General features: G+C 33.9%; 3 protein-coding genes across 3 annotated transcripts; 2 read left to right on the forward strand and 1 right to left on the reverse strand.

Moving 5' to 3' along the window:
• The first annotated feature begins 531 nt into the window (after nt 1-531).
• Nucleotides 532-5657, forward strand: LOC106117542 (uncharacterized). Its single transcript, XM_013311905.1, has 6 exons — nt 532-670; nt 2524-2644; nt 3122-3328; nt 3462-3698; nt 4021-4307; nt 5266-5657. Exons 1-6 carry the CDS (start codon nt 658-660, stop codon nt 5655-5657), a joined length of 1257 nt encoding a protein of 418 aa, XP_013167359.1. The 5' UTR covers nt 532-657.
• Nucleotides 5658-6263: 606 nt separating this feature from the next.
• LOC106118006 (uncharacterized) lies at nt 6264-18657 on the forward strand. Its single transcript, XM_013312557.1, has 6 exons — nt 6264-6444; nt 15488-15608; nt 16015-16221; nt 16699-16935; nt 17390-17676; nt 18146-18657. The coding sequence occupies exons 1-6, from the start codon at nt 6432-6434 to the stop codon at nt 18541-18543; spliced, it is 1263 nt and encodes a 420-aa protein (XP_013168011.1). The 5' UTR covers nt 6264-6431; the 3' UTR covers nt 18544-18657.
• Nucleotides 9178-15350, reverse strand: LOC106118007 (uncharacterized). Its single transcript, XM_013312558.1, has 6 exons — nt 15227-15350; nt 15100-15134; nt 13197-13484; nt 12069-12243; nt 10365-10545; nt 9178-9437 (listed from the first exon to the last, which is right to left on the reverse strand). The coding sequence occupies exons 1-6, from the start codon at nt 15287-15289 to the stop codon at nt 9178-9180; spliced, it is 1002 nt and encodes a 333-aa protein (XP_013168012.1). The 5' UTR covers nt 15290-15350.
• Nucleotides 18658-21491: the final 2834 nt, after the last annotated feature.

A 21491-nucleotide genomic window follows, 5' to 3' on the forward strand; every position in this document is an offset into this window, starting at 1 on the left:
TGCTGTGACCTTGAGTCTATTTATTAACAAGTCTGTGCCGTGGCTAGAAATTTACATGCGATTATCTTTCTAATATTATAAATGGATGGATAGGTGAATGTTTGTTTGAAGATAACTCAAGAACGGCTCCATATATCTCCCTGAAATTTGGCATAGATGTAGAACATAGCTTGGCAGAACATGTAGGCCAATTGAGTGTTTATTATTTCCGCGTGGACGGAATCCAGGGCGACAACTAGTAATTAAATACTTTGACATTTCGATGCAATCAATAAATTAATTTCGTGATATCGAATCTATTATTTATAATGAAACTGCTCAACAAAAAATTCGTTTAGTAGGTTTTCTACAACATGGCGATTAAAAAAAATATTTATTAATTAAGTATCGCTTGAAATTGAGAATTTCGAGAGCGTACTTTTTGTATTTCATTTGTAAGTCCAAATTTTATGTAAAAAAATACAAACAGGTAATAAAGACAGTATTATACGTTTACCTGTCTGAAATAGCTTTATAAATATTCTAGATAAAGGACGATACGACCAGTGCACTTTTAGACGTCTATGCGTTATGTTGTTTTCGCGAAAGATTTGACAAAATCAGTTTTATTAAGAAATATTTTAAGAGTGATTTTATTAACAGCGTAATTTTCTAATCATGGATTTGACAGGTAGGAATTTTACTAGTTTTAAATTATAAAGTATGGATGGATATATGTTACTGCGGAACGCCGGAACGGGTGAATGCATTTGGATGAAATTTGGTAAAGAATTATAACGTAAGCTGGAAGAATGCATAGAATACATTTAATCTCGGAAAATATGCAATTGCCGTATTTTTTTTTCATAACTCTAAGCGACTAAATATACTCTATTCCATGCGGACGAAATCGCGGACAACAGTAAAAAATTCTTAATCAATTTATTTACGACTCGGTGGGATGGATAAAAAAGGCCAGATTTTTTTATAATCCTATTAGTTTTTTGTTTAACTTATGCAAAATATGCAACAGGTAAATGTAAGCATTTATGTACATAATACGCAAAATATATTGGTACATGGCACCGCCGACCCTGGTCCGGTCCGGTCAGTTGTCACAACAATTACACGAACGCACACATAATTTTAGTTTTAAGATTTACGTTTATGTTTTCCTTTCCACTGCTGTAACTGGCGTGCGGATAACACTATGGGGTTTCTCGGAAGATCACCGCTGAGTGGTCCAGAGAGGAACACTCAGCGCTGATCTGAACGCGTTGTGGAACGGTCTGTCCTCGGCGGTATTTCCAAACCAATACGACTTAGGGACCTTCAAGAAGCGAGCATATCATTTCCTTAAAGGTCGGCAACGCATCTACAGTTCCTCTGGTGTTGCAGATGTCCATGGGTGTCGATGATCACCTTGGTGTTCCCGCCGCTCGTTTGTCCCCTTCTCTTATAAAAAAAAATAAAAAAAAATACAAAGCTGAGTGAAACCTTATCCGGTCAGCATTGCAACACTCTTTGTATATATTCCCTGTTTCTTACTAATGTTATGTTCTATGTGTTATTACTTTATAATTATTTTTGTGTTGTTTTTGCTTATTGTGTTGTGATATTGAAAGGATTAAATGTTATTTTATTTTATTTAATGAACATTCCTAGTAAACAATTAAAAGAGAAATTAAGAAAAAAAAATTAATAGACAATCGACAACGACATCTAGCGAATTTTGCGAGCCCTCTTAAAGCGCTGTTTGCTCTTTATATTATCTAATTAGTAGCAGTTGAGCAAAAAAACATGGTTGTGATCTCAACATGTTTCATTTATTTGCATCTTTCGGTAATGAATAGAGGTCAAACAAACTGACAATCAATGTCAATTACAAATTATTAAGAAAAAAATTAAGTTGATATTCAAGTGTTGTTTGAATTGATAAACGACAGCGGCAAAAACTCAATACATCGTTTTCATTAAAATAATATTTATACATCTTTAAGTGAATAAGTTATTTTAAAAAATATTTTTAAGTTAATTACTATTTCCAGCAATATTGTTTCGAATTAATAGAATAGTCAAATCTTTTTATTTGACATTTTAAAAATTTGTAATTGGCCATTTTGTAGTGTCGGCCATTTTGAATTTATAGTGATACACGAACACTGAACAATGAATGCCTCCTGACGGATAGGATTGGATACATTTACATGTAGACTAGCGCATTTTGGCATCGCTGAGGAACCACATTTCTTTTTAATATAAATTGTTTATACTAACATTAGTTCTTAAGCTATTACTAACCCTAGAATAAGAATATGGATCCATGTTATCTGAGATAAATTAAATTATTATTATTATAAATGCAGGACGACTTGTAAGCCATTGATACCCATGTAGGAGTGGTTGTACAAAATTTTGTCAACCGTCATGTGATGGCGGGCATATTGGATTTCTCAAAGTGTACCGTACTCTACTCGTCAAATCCTTCAACTAATTTTATCCAGTAAATATTTAAACATTGTAATTTCCTTTCTAATTTTTCAGCTGAGCAATATTTCGAGGGTCTTATGAGTGATGAAGCGTACGAGACTCCATCTGACTCCGTCAATCTTGAGGAACTAGAGATGAAGCTGCCGTCGTGGTTTGATGAAACTCTTTATAACAAGTAAGGGAAATAAAGGAATCTTTTTAAGTTCGAAAGATACAACGGTATTCTTACTATTACTACGATTGGACTTTTTGAATAACATGAAAATTAAATGATCTATAATAATTTTTTTTGTTTATTTTAATAGAAAATATTAGCAGATTTTTTTTGTAAATTTACTAATATTTATTTTACCATTCCAACTAAGCTCTAGGCTTGTGCTAGGATATGGTTTACGACAATAGTCGAATGATGGGATTCGAACAACCGACCTTGTGATCGGAAATCCATACCCTCAACCATTAGGCTATTGACGCTTTAAATTAAAAATACCTTTACTAATACGTAAGAAATTTAAAACATGTTAGAATTATAATTAACAGTAAAGACTGCAATAACGAGAATTCTAAAAAAAAATAGGATTCAGGTTATGTGAACTTTTATTAACCTTTAGATTTAATTAACATCTACAATGGTTATTTTTTATTTTTTTAGAGGCCGACGTTTCTTTTGGCGGTTTTGTTTTGGTTTCGGGTCAGTTATGATGCCTGGTCTGGTAGCGATATTCGCAGTGCCCACCATCCTGCAGGTGCTCGTCTGCTCCAGAAGATCGTCTTCCAAGTACACTGCGTTCAAGCGCTATATTGCTACCTTCTTGCACGTCAAAGCTTGGTTGAGTTACGATCTGAAGCCTGGTAGCTTGTAAGTATTGAATACTGCGAAGGTATAAGACAATTATTTTTCCATGATCAGTGGTTCTGACACAACTTTCGAATGAATGAGATCTCTTTTGTTTCGCCTCTAACTTGAATACGGTTTGTCATAAATTCCACAGATCATGCCGATCATTATATGCTGTTCGATCACGGCATATAAAAAATGGCCGCGCAGCACGATTGAAGAACCAAGGCACGGTTTCTCAACGTGATTTAGCTCTCACTATGTTCGGGACCATCGGTCTTGGGGTTCTTAAGCCAGATCGCTTCGGCATCAGACAAGAGGAAGCCGAAGATTGGGAGGCATTTAATCACTTTTGGAAAGTTATTGGTTACATGTTAGGCATGGAAGATAGGTCAGTATGAACTTTTAACTACTTTGTTCGCGTCTCTTTGTTGTTGGATCTGATACTTTAATATAATTTTTATGATAAAAGACAGCAAAAAATCTAACAGCTCAGTTGATATTAACGGACATTATCCAAGGTCAAAACAGAACATTTCATGCTCTAATTTGCATCGGAAAGTAAGAAGGAGGGATGGTTCAGCATTTCTCCAGGCGAAAGTCGGAAGAATGTTATGTCGATAAACGTAAAACGCCCATCGAAATATTTACAAATATGTCATTGAGATTATGAGTTCGTCTTTATGGTCTTCTTTTTTTTATATGTATTACAGATATAACATGTGTCGTAAGAACATAGAAGAAACTCGTGAGGTGTGTAAGCTGATACTGGAGCGTGTGTACACGCCGTGTCTGGAGAACGTGCCGGAGTACTTCGAGCACATGGCGCGTGTCATGATGGACGGGATGTGGGCGGTGAATGGCGCTACGGAGGCTGGCAGTCTCATGTACATTACCAAGAACCTGGCTGATGTGCCCGGGTACGTCCTTACCGAGGCTGAAAGGATCGTGCTGCAGACAAAGCTGAAAGAGAAACTTGCTGGGAAACATGAGGATATTGGTAATTGTTTAACTTTCGTTTATCTATTGTCTATCGACAAATGAGCATCACCGAAAGTTCGTAAATAAATATACAAGAAGAAGAAAATAAAAGAAATTAGACCGTCCGTACACAAGGCAACGTAAATCCTCGAAATTAATGTTGCATGGTGGCGTCGAAAGAGTCGCGTTGCGCGCGCACAGTACACACAACGTTGAATAGCCGACGCGAATCGTCTCTTGGCTTAGAGGCACACCCAATGTCAACGAATAGACATGTCAACTGAATGGATATGATATATAGAAAAAATCACACTGTGCAACAAGCAATTTCATAATTTGCTCTCACCGTCTACCCAACCAATTGATACCAATAACAAGTTTATTCGCATGCGCTCTCTTTTTTATAAGATATATGCCATACGGGCGATCGACGGCACTGCTGCGTTGGTTTTTTTACAAACGTTACTTAAAAAGTGGTGACGCAACGCATTTTAGCGTAAACTTCAAATGACAACTAACGTAAAGTCCATGGATTCAAAATACCGTGTGGCATTCTTTCTAGTTTGTATTAGGTTTTAAGACAGGCACTGCATCTGTCCCATTTATGGCCGCTTGCTCGTTTGCCACGTAATAAAAAAGTATTGTAAAACGGTTCCGTGCCGCAGCCGCAATGCTCATGTGGCATCTTAAAGTCAACAACGGAAAGGATCATTGCTTTCATCACGACTCCGGCCAATGTACCGCTATTATTTACATACTATGATCATATGCTAAAATTGTACTTTCTTTTCCTTGTCTTTTCTACTTAAACTACAGTGTCAAATTTTATAAAAAAAACTGAATAGCGTAAGATAATATATGACTTATTCTGTCTATTAGCTAAGTTATTATAATAATTTAAATTTACAGTCTGTTGTACAGAATCATGTGAATAGTTTTTTTTTTTTTAATTTATGAACAAATCATATTGTTTATAGGAGTGGATGCGTCGACGTTAATTGAAAAATCAAGTCTACAAGAAACAAAATATGAATCTCGTCTACTCTACCTTAGGAACTACGACACATTGGACACCGTACCTGAATACAAGAAGCTTTCTTACGCTTCCAAATATAAGTTAACACTATCATTTATCATGACGGCTTTCTATAAAACTTACGTCGGCAGAGTCCTCTTAAACTGGTATTATATAACAGCTCTCTACATGTCAGAATATTTCCCGTACGTTGCATTCTTTCTTTACGGAATTAAGAATTCCTATGTGAATATTTTTAATGATAGCCCAATAGAGGATAGTTCGCCTAAAGTTAATGCGGAATACTACCTCAAAATACTTTGTATTTTTTGCTTAATACTCGTATACACTTGAAGTTAAGATATAATTTAAGTGTTATTTTTGCTTAAACTTGTGTTTAACTTGATTGAGTAATAAATGAAATATTGAAAAAAAAATATGTTTTTTTCTTATAAAATACCTATAACAGAAATAATAACGCATCTGTACTAATTTTGGCGCAATTAATTACTTTTTTTGACAGCTAAGACACGTCAATTTCCTTTATACATTTTAAAGATACTGGTTTCATATGGTATGCCAAAATGTTCCATATTGTCTATTTTTTTTTAATAATTTAATTTCTAATATACAATTTTACACCAACAGATGGCACTTTTATACGTTCAACGATTTCCAAAGACATGCATTTGTGACAAAAATTAATTTATACGTTTTACTACGACCCATACGAAAATTTAAATGATTGAAAGAGAATCTGACATATTTAGCGTAGTCTCCGGTCAACGAACTGTGGGCCTAGCATGAAACTTTGCGACAAATGCCTCTGTATCGTCGTCGACAAAAGTATTAAAAGTACAGCGCCCCTAGCGGGCGTTAATTACAACAAAAATCTCATACTGATAAATATCGATGCGAAGTCGCTTGTCATAAATATTCGTGATAGGCCCGGCCCACTGAACCGATATTTATCATCACAGCTGTTTTTTTATCTGCATCAAACAGCTTTATATACTGAATTATTCGCCGACCTTGATCATAGTGAGTGGTGTTGTCGAAAGGTTGACTCCAGTCGCAGAAATTCGTGAATAAAAATATTTACATTTTTTGTGTCAAGTGTTATTCATCATGGATTTAACTGGTGAGCAAAAAATAATTAATTAATAAATTAAATATTCCTTAATTATATAAATAGCCATCGAATTGCTTTTAAATAGACAATTAAAAATTCTAATTTTATAACAAACTTGTATTTAAACCTCGTGTGTTTTTGTTAATTTAAGTTAATTTGTTATCGCAAAAACTCGTTAAGTTACTTATGTGGGTGTGAACACTCGCAAAAAAAATCAAACTATCCAGCTCTCCCACCGAGTGGCTCGCATCCTACCCAAGGTAGATGTGACCAGGCCATAAGTAACCACGATGGCCTACGAGTTGATTACTGAAAAAAGAAATTTCATTCTAACATAAAATACATGATTAAATAATATAATTTTTGTCCTGTGATTCATGCAAAGTATATATAATCCTTGATATGATATGAAGTCAACCAACCCGCACTTGGCCAGCGTGCTTGACTATGGCCTAATCACCCTAAACTTAGAGTAGGCTCCGAGCCCCTCGGCGGGGACGTATAGTGAGCTTTTTTTTTTTTTTTATATCATAAGGTGGCAAACGAGCGAGCGGCCACCTGAAATCGCTGAAATAGCGAAGTGACTGTTGCCCATAGACATACGCAATTGCATATGCGTTGCCTACCTTTAATCGACGGAGGAGAGGATGCACAGAAAGAAAATATTTTCCCTTTCCATGCATCCTCTCATCCGGAAAGTCCACTTCCACTTCCCATCCTTTCCTTATAAGAAATAGGATGGGAAGGGAAAGAGGACTAATTTTGGCCTCCGGGACGCACACTCATCAGACTGTACGCGGAATAGCTTCCACTTGACACCTGTCTTCTGTGTGGTCGTGGTATTTCACCGGGCGAGCCGGGCCGATTCGTGCGAAGATGTTAAAGCGGGCTCTGCCACTGTTGAAAGCTGAGCTGATGATGATATATAATCCTTGCTAATCCTTACTTTTGATATTATAATTACGAACTATTATGAAATATCAACTCTTTTCCGCGCTTTCACGCTAAAACTACTGAATTCATTGATAAGAAATTTAATACACAGATAATTAAGCCTGATAATGGATATTGGCTACTTTTAATGCGAAAAAGAAAAATAATAAAAAAAAATCTTTTCTCTCTGGGCAATCACATATTAAAATTTGTCACATACTCGTTGCATAGTTACCGCGTCTCATCGTTATATTCAAATTGTTTACTTGTCATTGGCAAATGTCAAATATTTCCGCGTTTTGCACACAAGACAAGAAAGACGTCATTTAAAAAAAATAATATTTATTATCATAGAATAATGGATAAGGTAAGTTTGGCAAAATACAATTTAAACTATCGTTGTGTCAAGACTCGTATATTTTTTTTGTGGTCAAAAACAAAGACGACAAAGACATTTTTAACTTTATATCAATAGACGGGACAAAACAAAATACGCCACAACTCTGTAATGTCCGATCTATAACTAGTATTATATTTTAATATCTGTGGTTAAAATGCAAACAGATTAAATAAATGGAAAAATAAACATGACATGTATTTATACAAATAATTAACTCGACGAGAATTCATACTCAACGTAATAAACAGCATGATGTTTTGTGTCCAATTATCTAGAATCGTCAGCATAAAATTACTTTAAATCCTTAGTCATCGTGCAATAAACATCCAGTGAAGTACAATAATGTTCATTTCCTTCAATTCGGTGCAATTTGAACTGACAATTACGATGTAATGTGTTTGTCTTAGCAACGTATCTTTTTAACGATAGTTCTAATAACGCTCGTTAATTGTTTGCTATTTTATCATAAGAAGACTATTCAATATACCAGATAAAGGATAGCCTAGCAACCAGCAACTATCGTCGTACAAATAAACAATTATTGAATCCCAATAAAAAAAAGAATTCTCATAATTATCTGTTCTAATTTAAATGTTGTAACAATAGATTAATACAATGTTGCAAAATTGCTTTGCTATAATACTGAAATCAGGCAATGCATAATTGGTTTAGGCTCTTCGTACACAAAGCAACGTAAATCGTCGAAACTAATATCGTACGGTTGCGTCGCGAGACTCGCGTTGAGTGCGCTCCGTTTATAACTCTGAACGACGCCATTCGTCTACTCGATTCGATCAGTACAGGCATAGTGACTAGATGTCAACTGTATTTCTCCGCCATCTTGAAAATTTTTGCGACTTTTCTCATGACATCACTGTTTGCGAGCGACTGTTTTTGGTAGAAATGACGCCTACGCGCGCTGTGTACGAACCTCTATGGTATTATATTGCATAAGCCGGCTTGCAAATATATTTTTTTTAAGATTTACGTGGCTTTGTGTACGAAGGGTCTTAGTTAACATAACCTTAGTTTTATTACGATTTCCCTTAGGCTGTCATCTATTCAGCTTTGAACCTTATTTCTTACGTTCTAAGTGCATTTTCGCTCAAAATAAAACTAATCACTGTATATCTTTTTTTATCGTTCGTCAAGGAAACAAGGGTTGACTACATAGAGGTTTAGATTTTTGCTTTGCTTAGTTTAGGTTTGCTTTAAATAGTGTTCTGTAGGTGTAGATAACTTTGACAACCCTAATTGACTCTCATTAGTGCTAATATCTGTTTTGTTTTACTTTTTTTTTGTTTTTTTTTTGTGGTATAAGTTAGTGCTTTTGTAAATTGTTATTACGTTATTTGTAATATAATACACGTTTTATTTTAAAGTAAATTTTAATAAAATCTTATGAATAATTAATATAACGCATTATTTAGGAACGTAGCTGGTTTCATGAAGTAATTTTTAAAGTTTAAATCGTCCTTTATGAATTCGAAATTTTCAACACTCGAATTCGAGAGATGCCAGGCGACGATGAGATTACAGGAACTTTGAGTTCCTTCGCAGTATTCCAACGGTAGATACGAAGTCACCTCTTTGTTCGGATAATACGTGTAATCTGATAACACTCGTATCCCACACTCCAGTACATTATCAGCCATACTCCTTATGATACCTTAAACAAAAAAATACATAACCACAAGACAAACACTAGCTTTAAAAAAAAACAAAAATCGTCCAATACGGTTTCTCATGACCGAAGTTATAAAAAACAAACATAAAAAAATTTATGTTCCATTTTCAAATTTAAAGAACAGTTTTTTTTTATTAATATGTGACACCGTTCCTTTATTGCGATCTTTAGATCCTTTGCTTGCAAGGGTTGGCTGAAATACTTCCCAGAAAATTAAAAATATATAAAAATCCTTAACTTATTGCAAAAATCTTAAATGCAAATAATTAAATTAAAATTGTTGTTTATATCGTTAATTTATTCTAAGTAAAGTGACTAGCTGTCTACCGCGACTCTGTCCGCGCCGAATTAAAAAAAAATAGTAGCCCTTGTTCCTAGTCTGAAACATTGTCGGTTGTGCATGTATGCCAAATTTCAATGATATCCATGCAGCCGTTTTTTCATACTTTCTAACAAACATCCATACATCTAAACATTCGCATTTAAAATATTAGTAAACTTACAAGGCCCCAGTTGTTTTCCAACGACCTTTTTGTACGATTAACAATTTAGTGTTATTATTCCAGCACGCAAAGAGCACCACAGGAAATTATTAGTTTCCAATCCGTAACGTAATGCACAAACATATTGTCATCTCTTTTATTCCCTTTGAAAAAATGGAGACAACAGTATGTCTATACAAAGTCACTGAATTCGAAACTCACAATATGATGGTATTGGAATCTTACTAATATTATAAATGCGAAAGTTTGGATGGATGGATGTTTGTTGGAAATTATCCCCGAAACGTCTGCTTAGATCTCGCTGAAATTTGACATAGATGTATAACAGACTGGAAGAACACATAGACTTAATTTATTTTAATTTACCGCGAACGGAGTCGAGTCGATAGCAAGTTCATATACATACCGTTTTTACATGTTTGATTGACAACACGTTTTGTTACACTGAAGTATTGTTCTAATGTTGAATTGAACGTCGGTTTAAGGCATAGATACTCGTCTTCAGAATATTCCGGTCTCTTTTGAGCTGGTATTGTATCGTATTTGATGACAGAATTGAATACGCAAGGATCCGGCTTTGATGTTACCTAGAAAAATAATTCGATTTTATTTTTCTTCTTTTTCCAGTGCCTTTTCAGCCAAGTTCAAAAAGAAACATACAGACGTCATTTTTTTTAGTCTGTCAAATCAATGTCAATGGTTGGCCAATACAAAAGAATATCGTGTTAGTTACACTATTTATAACTCAAGGACGGCTTTACCGATATGGCTGAAAATTGATGAGGAGGTAGCTTAGAGACAGGAGACCGACACTATTTATTAATTTTTTTTGTTCGAATTTATGCCTTGAAGAGCTACTTTTTATTTAACTTACTAATATTATAAATGCGAATGTTTAGATGGATGTGATGTGGATGGATGGATGGGTGTTTGAAGATATCTCTAAAACGGCTGAACGGATCTCGATTAAATTTGGCATACGTATAGAACATAGTCTGAAAGAACACATAGGCTACACTAATTAAGTTTTCTATATATCCACGCGGACGGAGTCGCGGGCAACATCTAGTTTAGAATATTTGTTACTGTTAAATGCTAAGCGAAATAATGTAACTTTTACTAGACTTTAACTACTTCAAGTTGTTTTAAGTTTCCTTACTTTATGAATTTACGTTTCATTTCCCGACAGTTTATAAACTGTCGATGTTAAATCGAAATATTTGGAACAACTTTTATCTTGCACGGTTTTCAAAAGACTTGTCTTACGTTGGAATAACACAGAAATGACATATTAAATAAAAGGTTTTTGCGTTTAACAGTAGCACAAAAATCTCGGGCTCAGTTAGTATATAAATAAATCTATTATATGTATATATATATATATATATATATATATATATATATATATATATAATCTATCTATACACGGCATAATATTTTACAATTACGATTATCTAATTTTATCAATGTTTAAAGTTTTTGCAATAGTTTTTATTAACGACGCCTCAGTTTTTGTTATAATTTGATATGTAACGTTTTTATAATGTAATCACGTAATTCCGCCTTTTGGTATTTAAAATAGTATGTAACCGGTTTTTGTATAGTACAACACAAGTTTTAGTCTTCCTTCACACGGCCGCTTTTTTACCGCGCGTTTAATAAAGCGTTCAAATAAAACAAATGTTATTCTATGTATCAGTTCATACAGCAGCGTTTTTAAAACGCGCAGTGTTACATTTTGAGGACTGTCCGAGTATTAACGCGGCGTTAAAAAAAACGCCCGTACGAATAAGCGCTTATTCTGTCGCACATCTAAATAGCTTTTATAATTTTAATTTCTAGATCTTTTTGTTAGCCAATTTGTTTCTTTACAGCGTTTAAACACGTGATTGCAAAGAATATAATAATTAAAAAAATGCAAAAATACGTTTTTCGTGTACTCTATTTCGTATAGAATAACGCGGTGATTCTCGTAGCGGTCCTGGAACTTTTGGAGTCTAGAGTAGACCCGGCTTTGATGATGAAATTAAATAAATATAACAGCAGAGGTTCACCGAAACAACAGGTTGATATGGGTTAAGATTTTATAAATTTCTGGTTTAATGCATACCTCTTGTCCTATGCATCTAGGAACAGCGTATAACTCGCTGAAGGCCGCTGCAGTAACGTCTTGCGTTGTTGGGTGTTGCAAAATACCATTGCATAGAGTCCAGTACCCATCGCGAATTATGTAGTTCTTTGGTAGTTTCCTTAGCGTCGAAACCGTGAGGGTCGTTATTCCAAACCTGTGAAATAATGAACCTTTAATTTCAATGTAAAATACTTGTTGAAAAAAAATTAGTTCTTTCTAATATACTATAAAGTAGATATTCACAATTATTTTTATTTATTCTATTTTCGTGTCTAATTATTTGTGTTCGCATTCCTATAAAGCTTGAACGATTTTAATGAATATTTATTATATGTATATTTTAAATACGAAAATAAGTCGAAAATATTTTATACCGGTATTATCGTGTGTTAATAAGTTAAAAATAAATCATGATTGTTTTTTGTTTAAACGTTTGACGTTATTTTTATTTGCCATCAAATGCGTAGTTGAGCTAGTATAATAAAAGGGTCTTGACAGACAGACGGACGGACAACAAAGTGATCTTATATGGGTTCCGTTTTTTTCCTTTCGAGGTACGGAACCCTAAAACAATTGTATTTATAAAGTAGCTGTCTACCGCGACTTCTTCCGTGCGTAATTAAAAGAAAAATTAATAAGTAGCTTATGTGTTCTTACAAACTATATTCTACATCTATGCTAAACTAGCTGTCGCCCGCGACTCCGTCCGCGTGGGTATATGAAAAAACTTAATTAGTGTAGCCCACCCATCTATCCATCCACATAACATCCATCTAAACATTCGCATTTATAATATTAGTAAGTTACATTAAACGCAACTCTTCAAGGCATCACTTCGAAAAAAAAATGAATAAATAGTATTCTATGTCCGTCTCCTGGCTCTAAGCTACCTCCTCATCAATTTTCAGCGATATAGGTAAAGCCGTTCTTGAGTTATAAATAGTGTAACTAACACGACTTTCTTTTATACATATTGATAGATTTGAGCCATATCCGTTAAGCCGTTTCGGAGATACTTTCACACAAATATCCATCGATCCATCTAAACATTCGCATTTATAATATTAGTAAGAAGTAAGATATTAGTATCCTTAGAAGATTATTTACCTTCCATTGACGATGGCGTCCTTTAATCTTCCTTCTCTTTCTTGAACTATTGTTATTTGCGCCTTTAAGCTGTCAGCTAATTTCTTAGCGTTACCCAAAATCGTTTCCAAAGTTATCCTGAGGTTTCGTGTTTGTATTATATTCACTGGGGTCATATTAGACGTTGTTTGTAATAGCAGATTATTCCGCGGTATTTCCAAAACTTCCGGACTTCCCGAGAATAATTTTAGTTTATCTCCATCTAATACTTTAACGTCTATTTTGTTCATTCTTCTTCCTGATTCTTTACTGTTAAAGTTAATTAAAAAGTATTTTAAATTAATGGACATTTTAAATAGATAGTTGTATAGTACCCGGATGACCGGCTTTGCTCGGTATTTTTTTTTTCTAATTGTGTTTTTTGGAAATTATATTTAAGTACGATTTACTAATAAAATGATGAAATATGAATAATATTTTTCGATCTTACCGATAGAAAAAGTTAGGTTTATGTTTATGTTGATTATCGATAAAACACGAATAAAATGACATTTTCTAAAAATGATTCCTACCTAGATTGATTTATCGCCCCCGAAACCTCCTATATACTAAATTTTATGAAAATCGTTGGAGCTGACTCCGAGGTATATATATATATATATACTATATATATATATATATATATATATATATTCTAGTTAAATCTTGCGATCTTGTGCCCCGCGACTCCGTCCGCGAGGAATTAAAAAAAAAACTTAATTAGCCTATGTGTTTTTCCATACTATGGTCTACATATACGCCAAATTTCAGCAAAATCCATGCAGCAGTTCTGGAAATACCATCCACCCGCCCATCAATCTAAACATTTGCATTTATAATAAAATATATTTAATAAATATAATATAAATAAGATTATATTTTAAGTAACCAACTTGTTTACCGGTTTTTTTGGTTGCAAAATTTTGCAATTCTATTTAACATTTGTTTTTAAAATGTGATGTTGATGTAATATGTTAACGTAAAATAAAACAATGGAAAGACAAAGCAATGTTAAACAAGACTAACATAATGATAAGATTGCATAATTGATGTTTATCCAAAATGAACTAATACATTGTTTAAACAATCTGTATTACTCAATGAAGACGTTAAACATAAAATAGACAGGACGTTACGAAACAAAACAAAAACTCTCAAAATACTCTACTATTTTTGTCTATCTTGACATAAAAAGTAAAGGCCTAATTTCAGTCCTCTTTCCCTTCTCATCCTTTTTTTTAAATAAAGGATGGGAAGTTGAAATGGATTTTCCGGAAAATATTCTCCTTCTGTGCATCTTTTCCAAGGCATCAGTAATTACGGATGTCTAGGGGCAACAGTCGCTTCAATTTTAAATCGCCGCTCGCTCGAATGTCACCTTACGATATAAAAAAAAAATAGCGGTGGTTATGATTAGGGAACGTACCCATACTACGTAACCCGTTTAGGGGAGGGGGGCGCAGTCTTTAAAATACTACGGTCAGTCACAACAGCGGGGGTTTGCAGGTTTTTGTCACGTAGGTGATTTTAGGGAGAGAAATATTCGACCTATAAGACCTATATTCGAATATAGCGTGCAGTGTTTAGCGCTTTATAAATTTACAATTGGTGGCGCTGACTCCCATATGCCAAGCGAGCGCCGAAATGATTAAAAATCATAATTATGGATACGACGTAAACACTAAAGGGGAAGAGGGGGCTTGGCATATAATACGAGTGGTCACCGAGGGGAGGGAGGGGTCGAAAAAACTAAAAAAAAAATAGGTCACGTAGTATGGGTATGTTCCCTTATGTGTAATTTTGTTTAAAATATTTTAAGGATACTCGTAATATTCACCAAATAAATAACATTATTTCTACTCATCTTATTTTTTGTTGTACTTACTATTGATCGCGGATTGGTGTCAACCATTCTGACACCTGAAAACAAAAAATTATTAATAAAATTGTAGTGTGTGTAAAAAAACTAGTTTTTTTTTTAATTTTTAATTGTGATTAATGATAATTCTCACCCAGTCACAATAACACAATTGGAATAAAAAATAAATTAAGAAAATGTTAATTTTTTTTAACATTCTGCAACCGCGTACATGAAACTTCTTTCTTATACTGCGCTCGTGTTCGTTTAGCAAAATGTTTTGCAGTTTTGCGATAACTATAAACTAATCGCAATTGTTTTAAGCCATTGTTTCTACTTTCATAGAGTTAGACAATAAAAAGAAAGAGTACGTGATGTCCATACTTTCGTTAATTTTTTTATTTTTTTGTTCTAGTCGATCAATATGTAGACGGTCTACTAAGCAAGGAGGCCTACGAAACTCCTTCAGATTCTGTCAAAGAAGATGATTTGGAGATGAATCTGCCTGAATGGTTCGATGAAAATTTATATAATAGGTAAGAAGTTTAAAAAAATATAAAAAAATAATCAAATTAACTAATTATAAAAAAAAAAATTTAAAACTGTTTAGAATTATAACTTATTTACACTAATATTACAAAGCAAAAAGATTTGTATTTTACACGAAAAAAACACAAAACCTTCTGAACCCATTACAAAATTCATAAACGCTTGAAAGAACAAACATTTTATGTCATATTTTTCCAAAAGAATATTCACAAGTTTTTGTATGTACAATGCGCCAACAGCAATCCACGATAAAAAATACCGAGACACAAAATAAAAGACAGAGGTTAATAATTTGTTTTTTTTTTTTTTTTTTTATGAAAATGTCTGTACATTCAGCCAGATATATTTTTTATTATAATACATTTTCTATACATGAAGTATTTATTGTTAAAGGGGACGAAGTTTCTTCTGGAGGTTCAGTTTCGGTCTCGCCGGATCTATGACTTCGGGACTAATCTCCGTGTTTTCAGTGCCAACGATACTGGAAGTGTTAGTGGGCTCACGACGATCCTCCTCAAAATACACAGCATTCAAACGTTATCTATCAACATTTCTACACGTTATGTCTTGGTTGCGATATGAATTGAAGCCTGGCAGTATGTAAGTTTTACAATATTTTATTACCACACTAGTTATCGCCCGCGACTATGTCCGAGCTGAATAAAAAAAACTTAACTAAGTAGCCTACGTGTTCTTCTAGCCTATGTTCTACATCTATGTCAAATTTGAGCAAGATCCATCCAGTCGTTCTGTAGATACCTTCAAACAAACATCCATACTTCCATTCATCCAAACTTTCGCATTTATAATTTAAGTGAGATGAGTTTTAAGAATAGGGCAAAAGGTCAGCACAGTAAGTATATGTCATGAGTAGGAAAGTGTGTGACAAGGAGAGATTTAAAAACGAATGCAAAATGAAGAGTTATCGATAGGAAAATGCCAAAAGAAGACATTAAATTGAAGCGAGTTTTGTTACTCATTGGCTACAGATCAATGTTGTCATATTTCTCTGTTAGTATACGCTATAATTTTAATTTCCTATTCACGTTAATATATGTAAAATTTATATTTTTTCAGTTCATGGCAATCGCTATACGCAGTTCGACGTCGACATTTGAGGAATGGGAGAGCGGCTCGCTTGAAGAATAAAGGCACTGTATCCCAGCGTGATTTGGCATTGACACAATTCGGATTCATAGGTTATGCAGTATTGAAACCGGACCGCATCGGCGTCACCCAGCAGGAGGCAGACGATTGGGAAGCTTACAATCATTTGTGGAGAGTCATCGGCCACATGTTAGGAATAGAAGACAGGTTAGCCCCAATTTAAATCCACCATTTTATTTGGAGAGGATAGAAAAGTGGATATGATGGAGGAGACGCATAGTTGGGGGAAAAGATTCTCTTTCTGTTCGTTTTCTCCTCCATCGATTGTAGGGAACGTATCTATAATTGTGAATGGCTATGGGCAGCGGTTGCTTCGCCATTTCGGTGAATTCAGGCGGCCGCTTGCCACCTTATAATATAAAGTACCATATTATTATAAACGGCAAAGAACAATTTGTACTTTTACTTACTCTAAATAAGAATTGCATAAATAAATATTAAAATTATAAATAAAGCGATGCTTTTTTTAAAACAAATTAAGTCGGAGTGGATTTCTTTGGCCCACGCTGACCATTTGATAATCGAGGAATAGTATTATAGTTACTACAATAAGACTATTCGTTGTTTTATTGTGACCTATAGTTTCTTTTTTCTTATTCAGGTACAACTTGTGTCGTAAGAACATAGAAGAAACTCGTGAGGCGTGTAAGCTGATACTGGAGCGTGTGTACACACCGTGTCTGGAGAACGTGCCGGAGTACTTCGAGCACATGGCGCGTGTCATGATGGACGGTATGTGGGCGGTGAACGGCACCATGGAGTCAGGAAGTCAGATGTACTTGACGAAAAATCTGGCGAATGTGCCCGGGTATATCTTGACTGAACCTGAGAGAATCGATCTGCAGAGACGCATTAAAGAAAAATTAAATGGAAAACATCCAGATATTGGTAAATAAGTTTGTATATCTTGTTAATGTACAGTCAGCTGCAAAAATGTATACAATATTTAAGCTGACTGTACAAAATCTGTCTAAAACTTGAATAAAATCCCGGTTTCAAAAATATGTATGCACGTATCCATCCGTATGCTTCTGATCATGAATTTATGTTATTGATGAATACGTATACTTGAAAGAAAAGGTGTGTACAATTTTTTAATATTTTACAAATGTATATACATTTGTGTAGTTGACTACACAAATGTATATACATAAAAATAAAAAAAAATAAAAATACACGTAAATAGAGTTTCAAATAGTTCTGTTTTGTTATTTGTTCTTGTTTTTAAGGGTAGAAAACGCATTTTAAATACTTAATTTACGTATAACTTTCCTTAACACTTGATATTCCAATTATGCACAATCTGTTTAAGTAAACAAGTAGATTAAAAAATTCAAAATACTATTTGTGATTTCAGGTGTGGATGCTTCATTGTTAGTAGAAAAAGCAAGAGTAGAAGGTCTGCCGGACCGACCACCACGTTTACTCTATCTCAAAGATTACGACACATTGGACAATGCGCCTGAATACAAGAAACTAACCTTAGCCGCGAAATATAAACTGGCTCTTTTATCCATATTCATCGCAGTTTACAATACAAATATCGGTAGAATATTAATAAACGCCTATTTTGTTTTTTCTATTAATTTGACAGAATATTTTCCATACGTTGCATTCTTTTTATACGGAATTAAGAATTCCTATGTTAATATGTTTAAAGAATCGCCATTGGACGACACACCGGTTAAGCCTAATTCAGAGTATTATAGGCCTCAGCCTACACCTTGGTATAAAGAGATACTGGCATTTTGGTAAACTTGTAACCTAGTTGTAAACTTGTTAATGGCATCATGATATGAAATAACAAAATATGCAATTATCTATCTATATATACTAGCTGTCGCCCGCGACTCCGTCCGCTCGGGATTAAAAATAAATGTTGGCCGATTCTCAGACCTATTCAATATGCTCACAAAATTTTATGAGAATCGGTCAAGCCGTTTCGGAGAATGGGAACGAAAATTGTGACACGAGAATTTTATATATAAAATCAATTGCAGTTCGTTAGTTTCGCTAAAACTCGAGATGCTGAACGGATTTATCTTATCTTGGTTTTGAAATGTTCGTGGAGGTCTAGGACAGGTTTAAGAGGTTAGAAAAAATTGAATAATTGCCGGGAAAACCGTTTAGGAACTTTTTTTAGGGCGACAGCTAGTGAATATATAAAAGGTGAATAGTCTTTAAAACAGTCTTTCCCAAAGTGGGCGATAACGCCCCCTTGTGGGCGCTGCAGGTCTCAAGAGACCCAGAAAGAAAATGGGGACATTGTGTAGAGGCCTGGGAGGTTTAGAATTCTCCTTTACTATACCTATGTAGGTCACAATAATTAATTTAATTTGAAGTTACAGTGGTTTTTAAATATTAGAAAATATGGGGGCGCTAAAAAAATATTTATTCTCAAAGCGGGCAGTAGACAAAATAAGTTTGGGAACCACTGCTTTAGAACAATAGGGCAACAATCGAATTCGATTCGATTCTTGTCCGACGTACTGACTTCAACTTTAGTCATTTTGATATTTTTCACTTACAATACAGTAAAATATTTATTGGTAATGTTTAAATTACACGTTAAAGAACGATTTACAAAAAAAATCACTGAAAAAATTCTTCGTATGTATACACAGCCCTCTCAACAAGAACTGATTTCATTCTATTTTTGAATGATGTGAGTCTGGGTGCCGCTATCACGTGGCGGTGTGATTTACTTATCAAAAAGTAACTTTAAGTAAAATTATTTGTATACTTAAATTAACTTAATCTAAGTTGATAATTGAAAAGAAATTCAAAGATATGTGTGAAGTCAAACCGGCACTTGGCCAGCGTGACTATGGCCTAATCACCCTTATCATAGGCTTTGAGCCCCTCGGTGGGGACGTATAGTGAGCTGACGATGATGAAGTTGATAATATTAAAATGTATAACAGTGTAATCTTATTTCACGCTATATAACCTAAGTGCGTAAACTTTATTATTACCTATTGTTGTAATGCATCTGTTGGTAAATTGTTAGTTATGTGTATTATATATTTTTTATTTTTTTCCTTTGTAATTGTACGATAATTTAAGCTGTTGTATATACTTTTATAAATCTTTATATATATAATTCTTCTGTGAGTGTGTATGTCACTGAACTTCTCTCAAACGACTGGACCGATTTTGATGACATTTTTTGTGTGTGTTCAAGGGGATCTGGGAATGGTGTAGATTCACAATTTTCATCAAATATTAACTTCATATTAATTTATTCAAATTAAAGACGTGTAGCCAGGACAACGTCTGTCGGGTCCGCTAGTAAATAAATAAACTTTTAACAATGGTAATAAAAATCACTAGTAATAATGGTAACAGATAAGGTGCCTGATTTTTTTTACAAAATAAATTTAAACGACTAAAAAATAGCGTCGGTGGCTCAGGTGTTAAGCACTTGACTTGCAATCTGCAGGTCCTGGGTTCGAATCCCTTCATGTACCAATGTGTTTTTCGATTTCCCATTAACATATATACATTTATCCGATGTTCTTACGGCGAAGGAAATCATCGTGATGCTGCACATATTTGCAAAGAAATTCAAAGATTTTGAAGTCAACCCGCACTTGGCCAGCGTGGTTGACTATGGCCTAATCATCATTAACTTAGGGTTGGCTCCTTGCCCCTCGGTAGCTGTAGTAAGCTGATGATGTATAAAATCGTATAGATTGATAATTAATTTTAAATTAGGTTAAGCAAATACAATGTTCTCTATGATGACGGTAAGACAGTTATTGGAAGAATTAAACTATTATTAAATATTTAAATGTCTTTTTTTGTGTATTATTTAACATAAATAAGAAAATAATGAAACGCCATTTTGCAAACCGACAATCCTATAAATAACACAGACACTTCGAAAATCCACCTCCAGCTTTGAACAAAGAGTGTCAAAAGTCAGCTGGGTTTTTTTTAAGGAAAGTTAATTTATCTTTGGTTTGTGAGACCGAAATTTCCGTTTAAAGCAATTTTTCTCTGTGTTTTGTCAAAGATAATGACGGATAAGGATACATCCTAAATACATTTTGTATAGAGATTTTGGTCTCCGAAACCAAGGGTTCGTAATTTCTAAATCCATAATCTTATTTTCAAATTAAATAAATAAATATATTATAGAACGAATAAAAACACAATATACAATAACATATTAAAAAAACAAATTAAAGTTTGAGGAAATTTATAAAGTTATAGGTGCAGTTACTTAACCTCCAAATATTTTTATAACCTCCAAATTATTTATTTTACTTTTTTTTTTGTTATAATTTGTTATTACCTTAATAATGTTTTGTTTTCTTTAATTTATCCTTTCTACTCCACTACGTCGTATTATTTGTGTGATTAAGAAAAACTGTATTTAAATAAATTCCAGTTTGATACCTTCACGCGCTCCTGAGAAAAAGAGTCTTATCAGACAGACGGACAACAAAGTGATCCCAGAACGGTCCCGTTTTTATCTTCCGAGGTACGGAACCTTTAAAAACCTTGTTTTCCATAACCAATCTTAGGTGAACACAGTCTATTAGATATCAAGGAATATGTCAAGTTATATTTTACTATATAAAATGTGTTTAATAAATTGTTTTTTGTTAAATACTTGTATTTTTTTTCTAACCTATATTTTACTCCACTCGACGACGATGTCTCTACCGCGTAATTCATGCGGAATAAAACAGACA

Source organism: Papilio xuthus, unplaced genomic scaffold, assembly GCF_000836235.2.
Source record: "Papilio xuthus unplaced genomic scaffold, Pxut_1.1 DF827679.1, whole genome shotgun sequence".
NCBI lineage: Eukaryota > Metazoa > Arthropoda > Insecta > Lepidoptera > Papilionidae > Papilio > Papilio xuthus.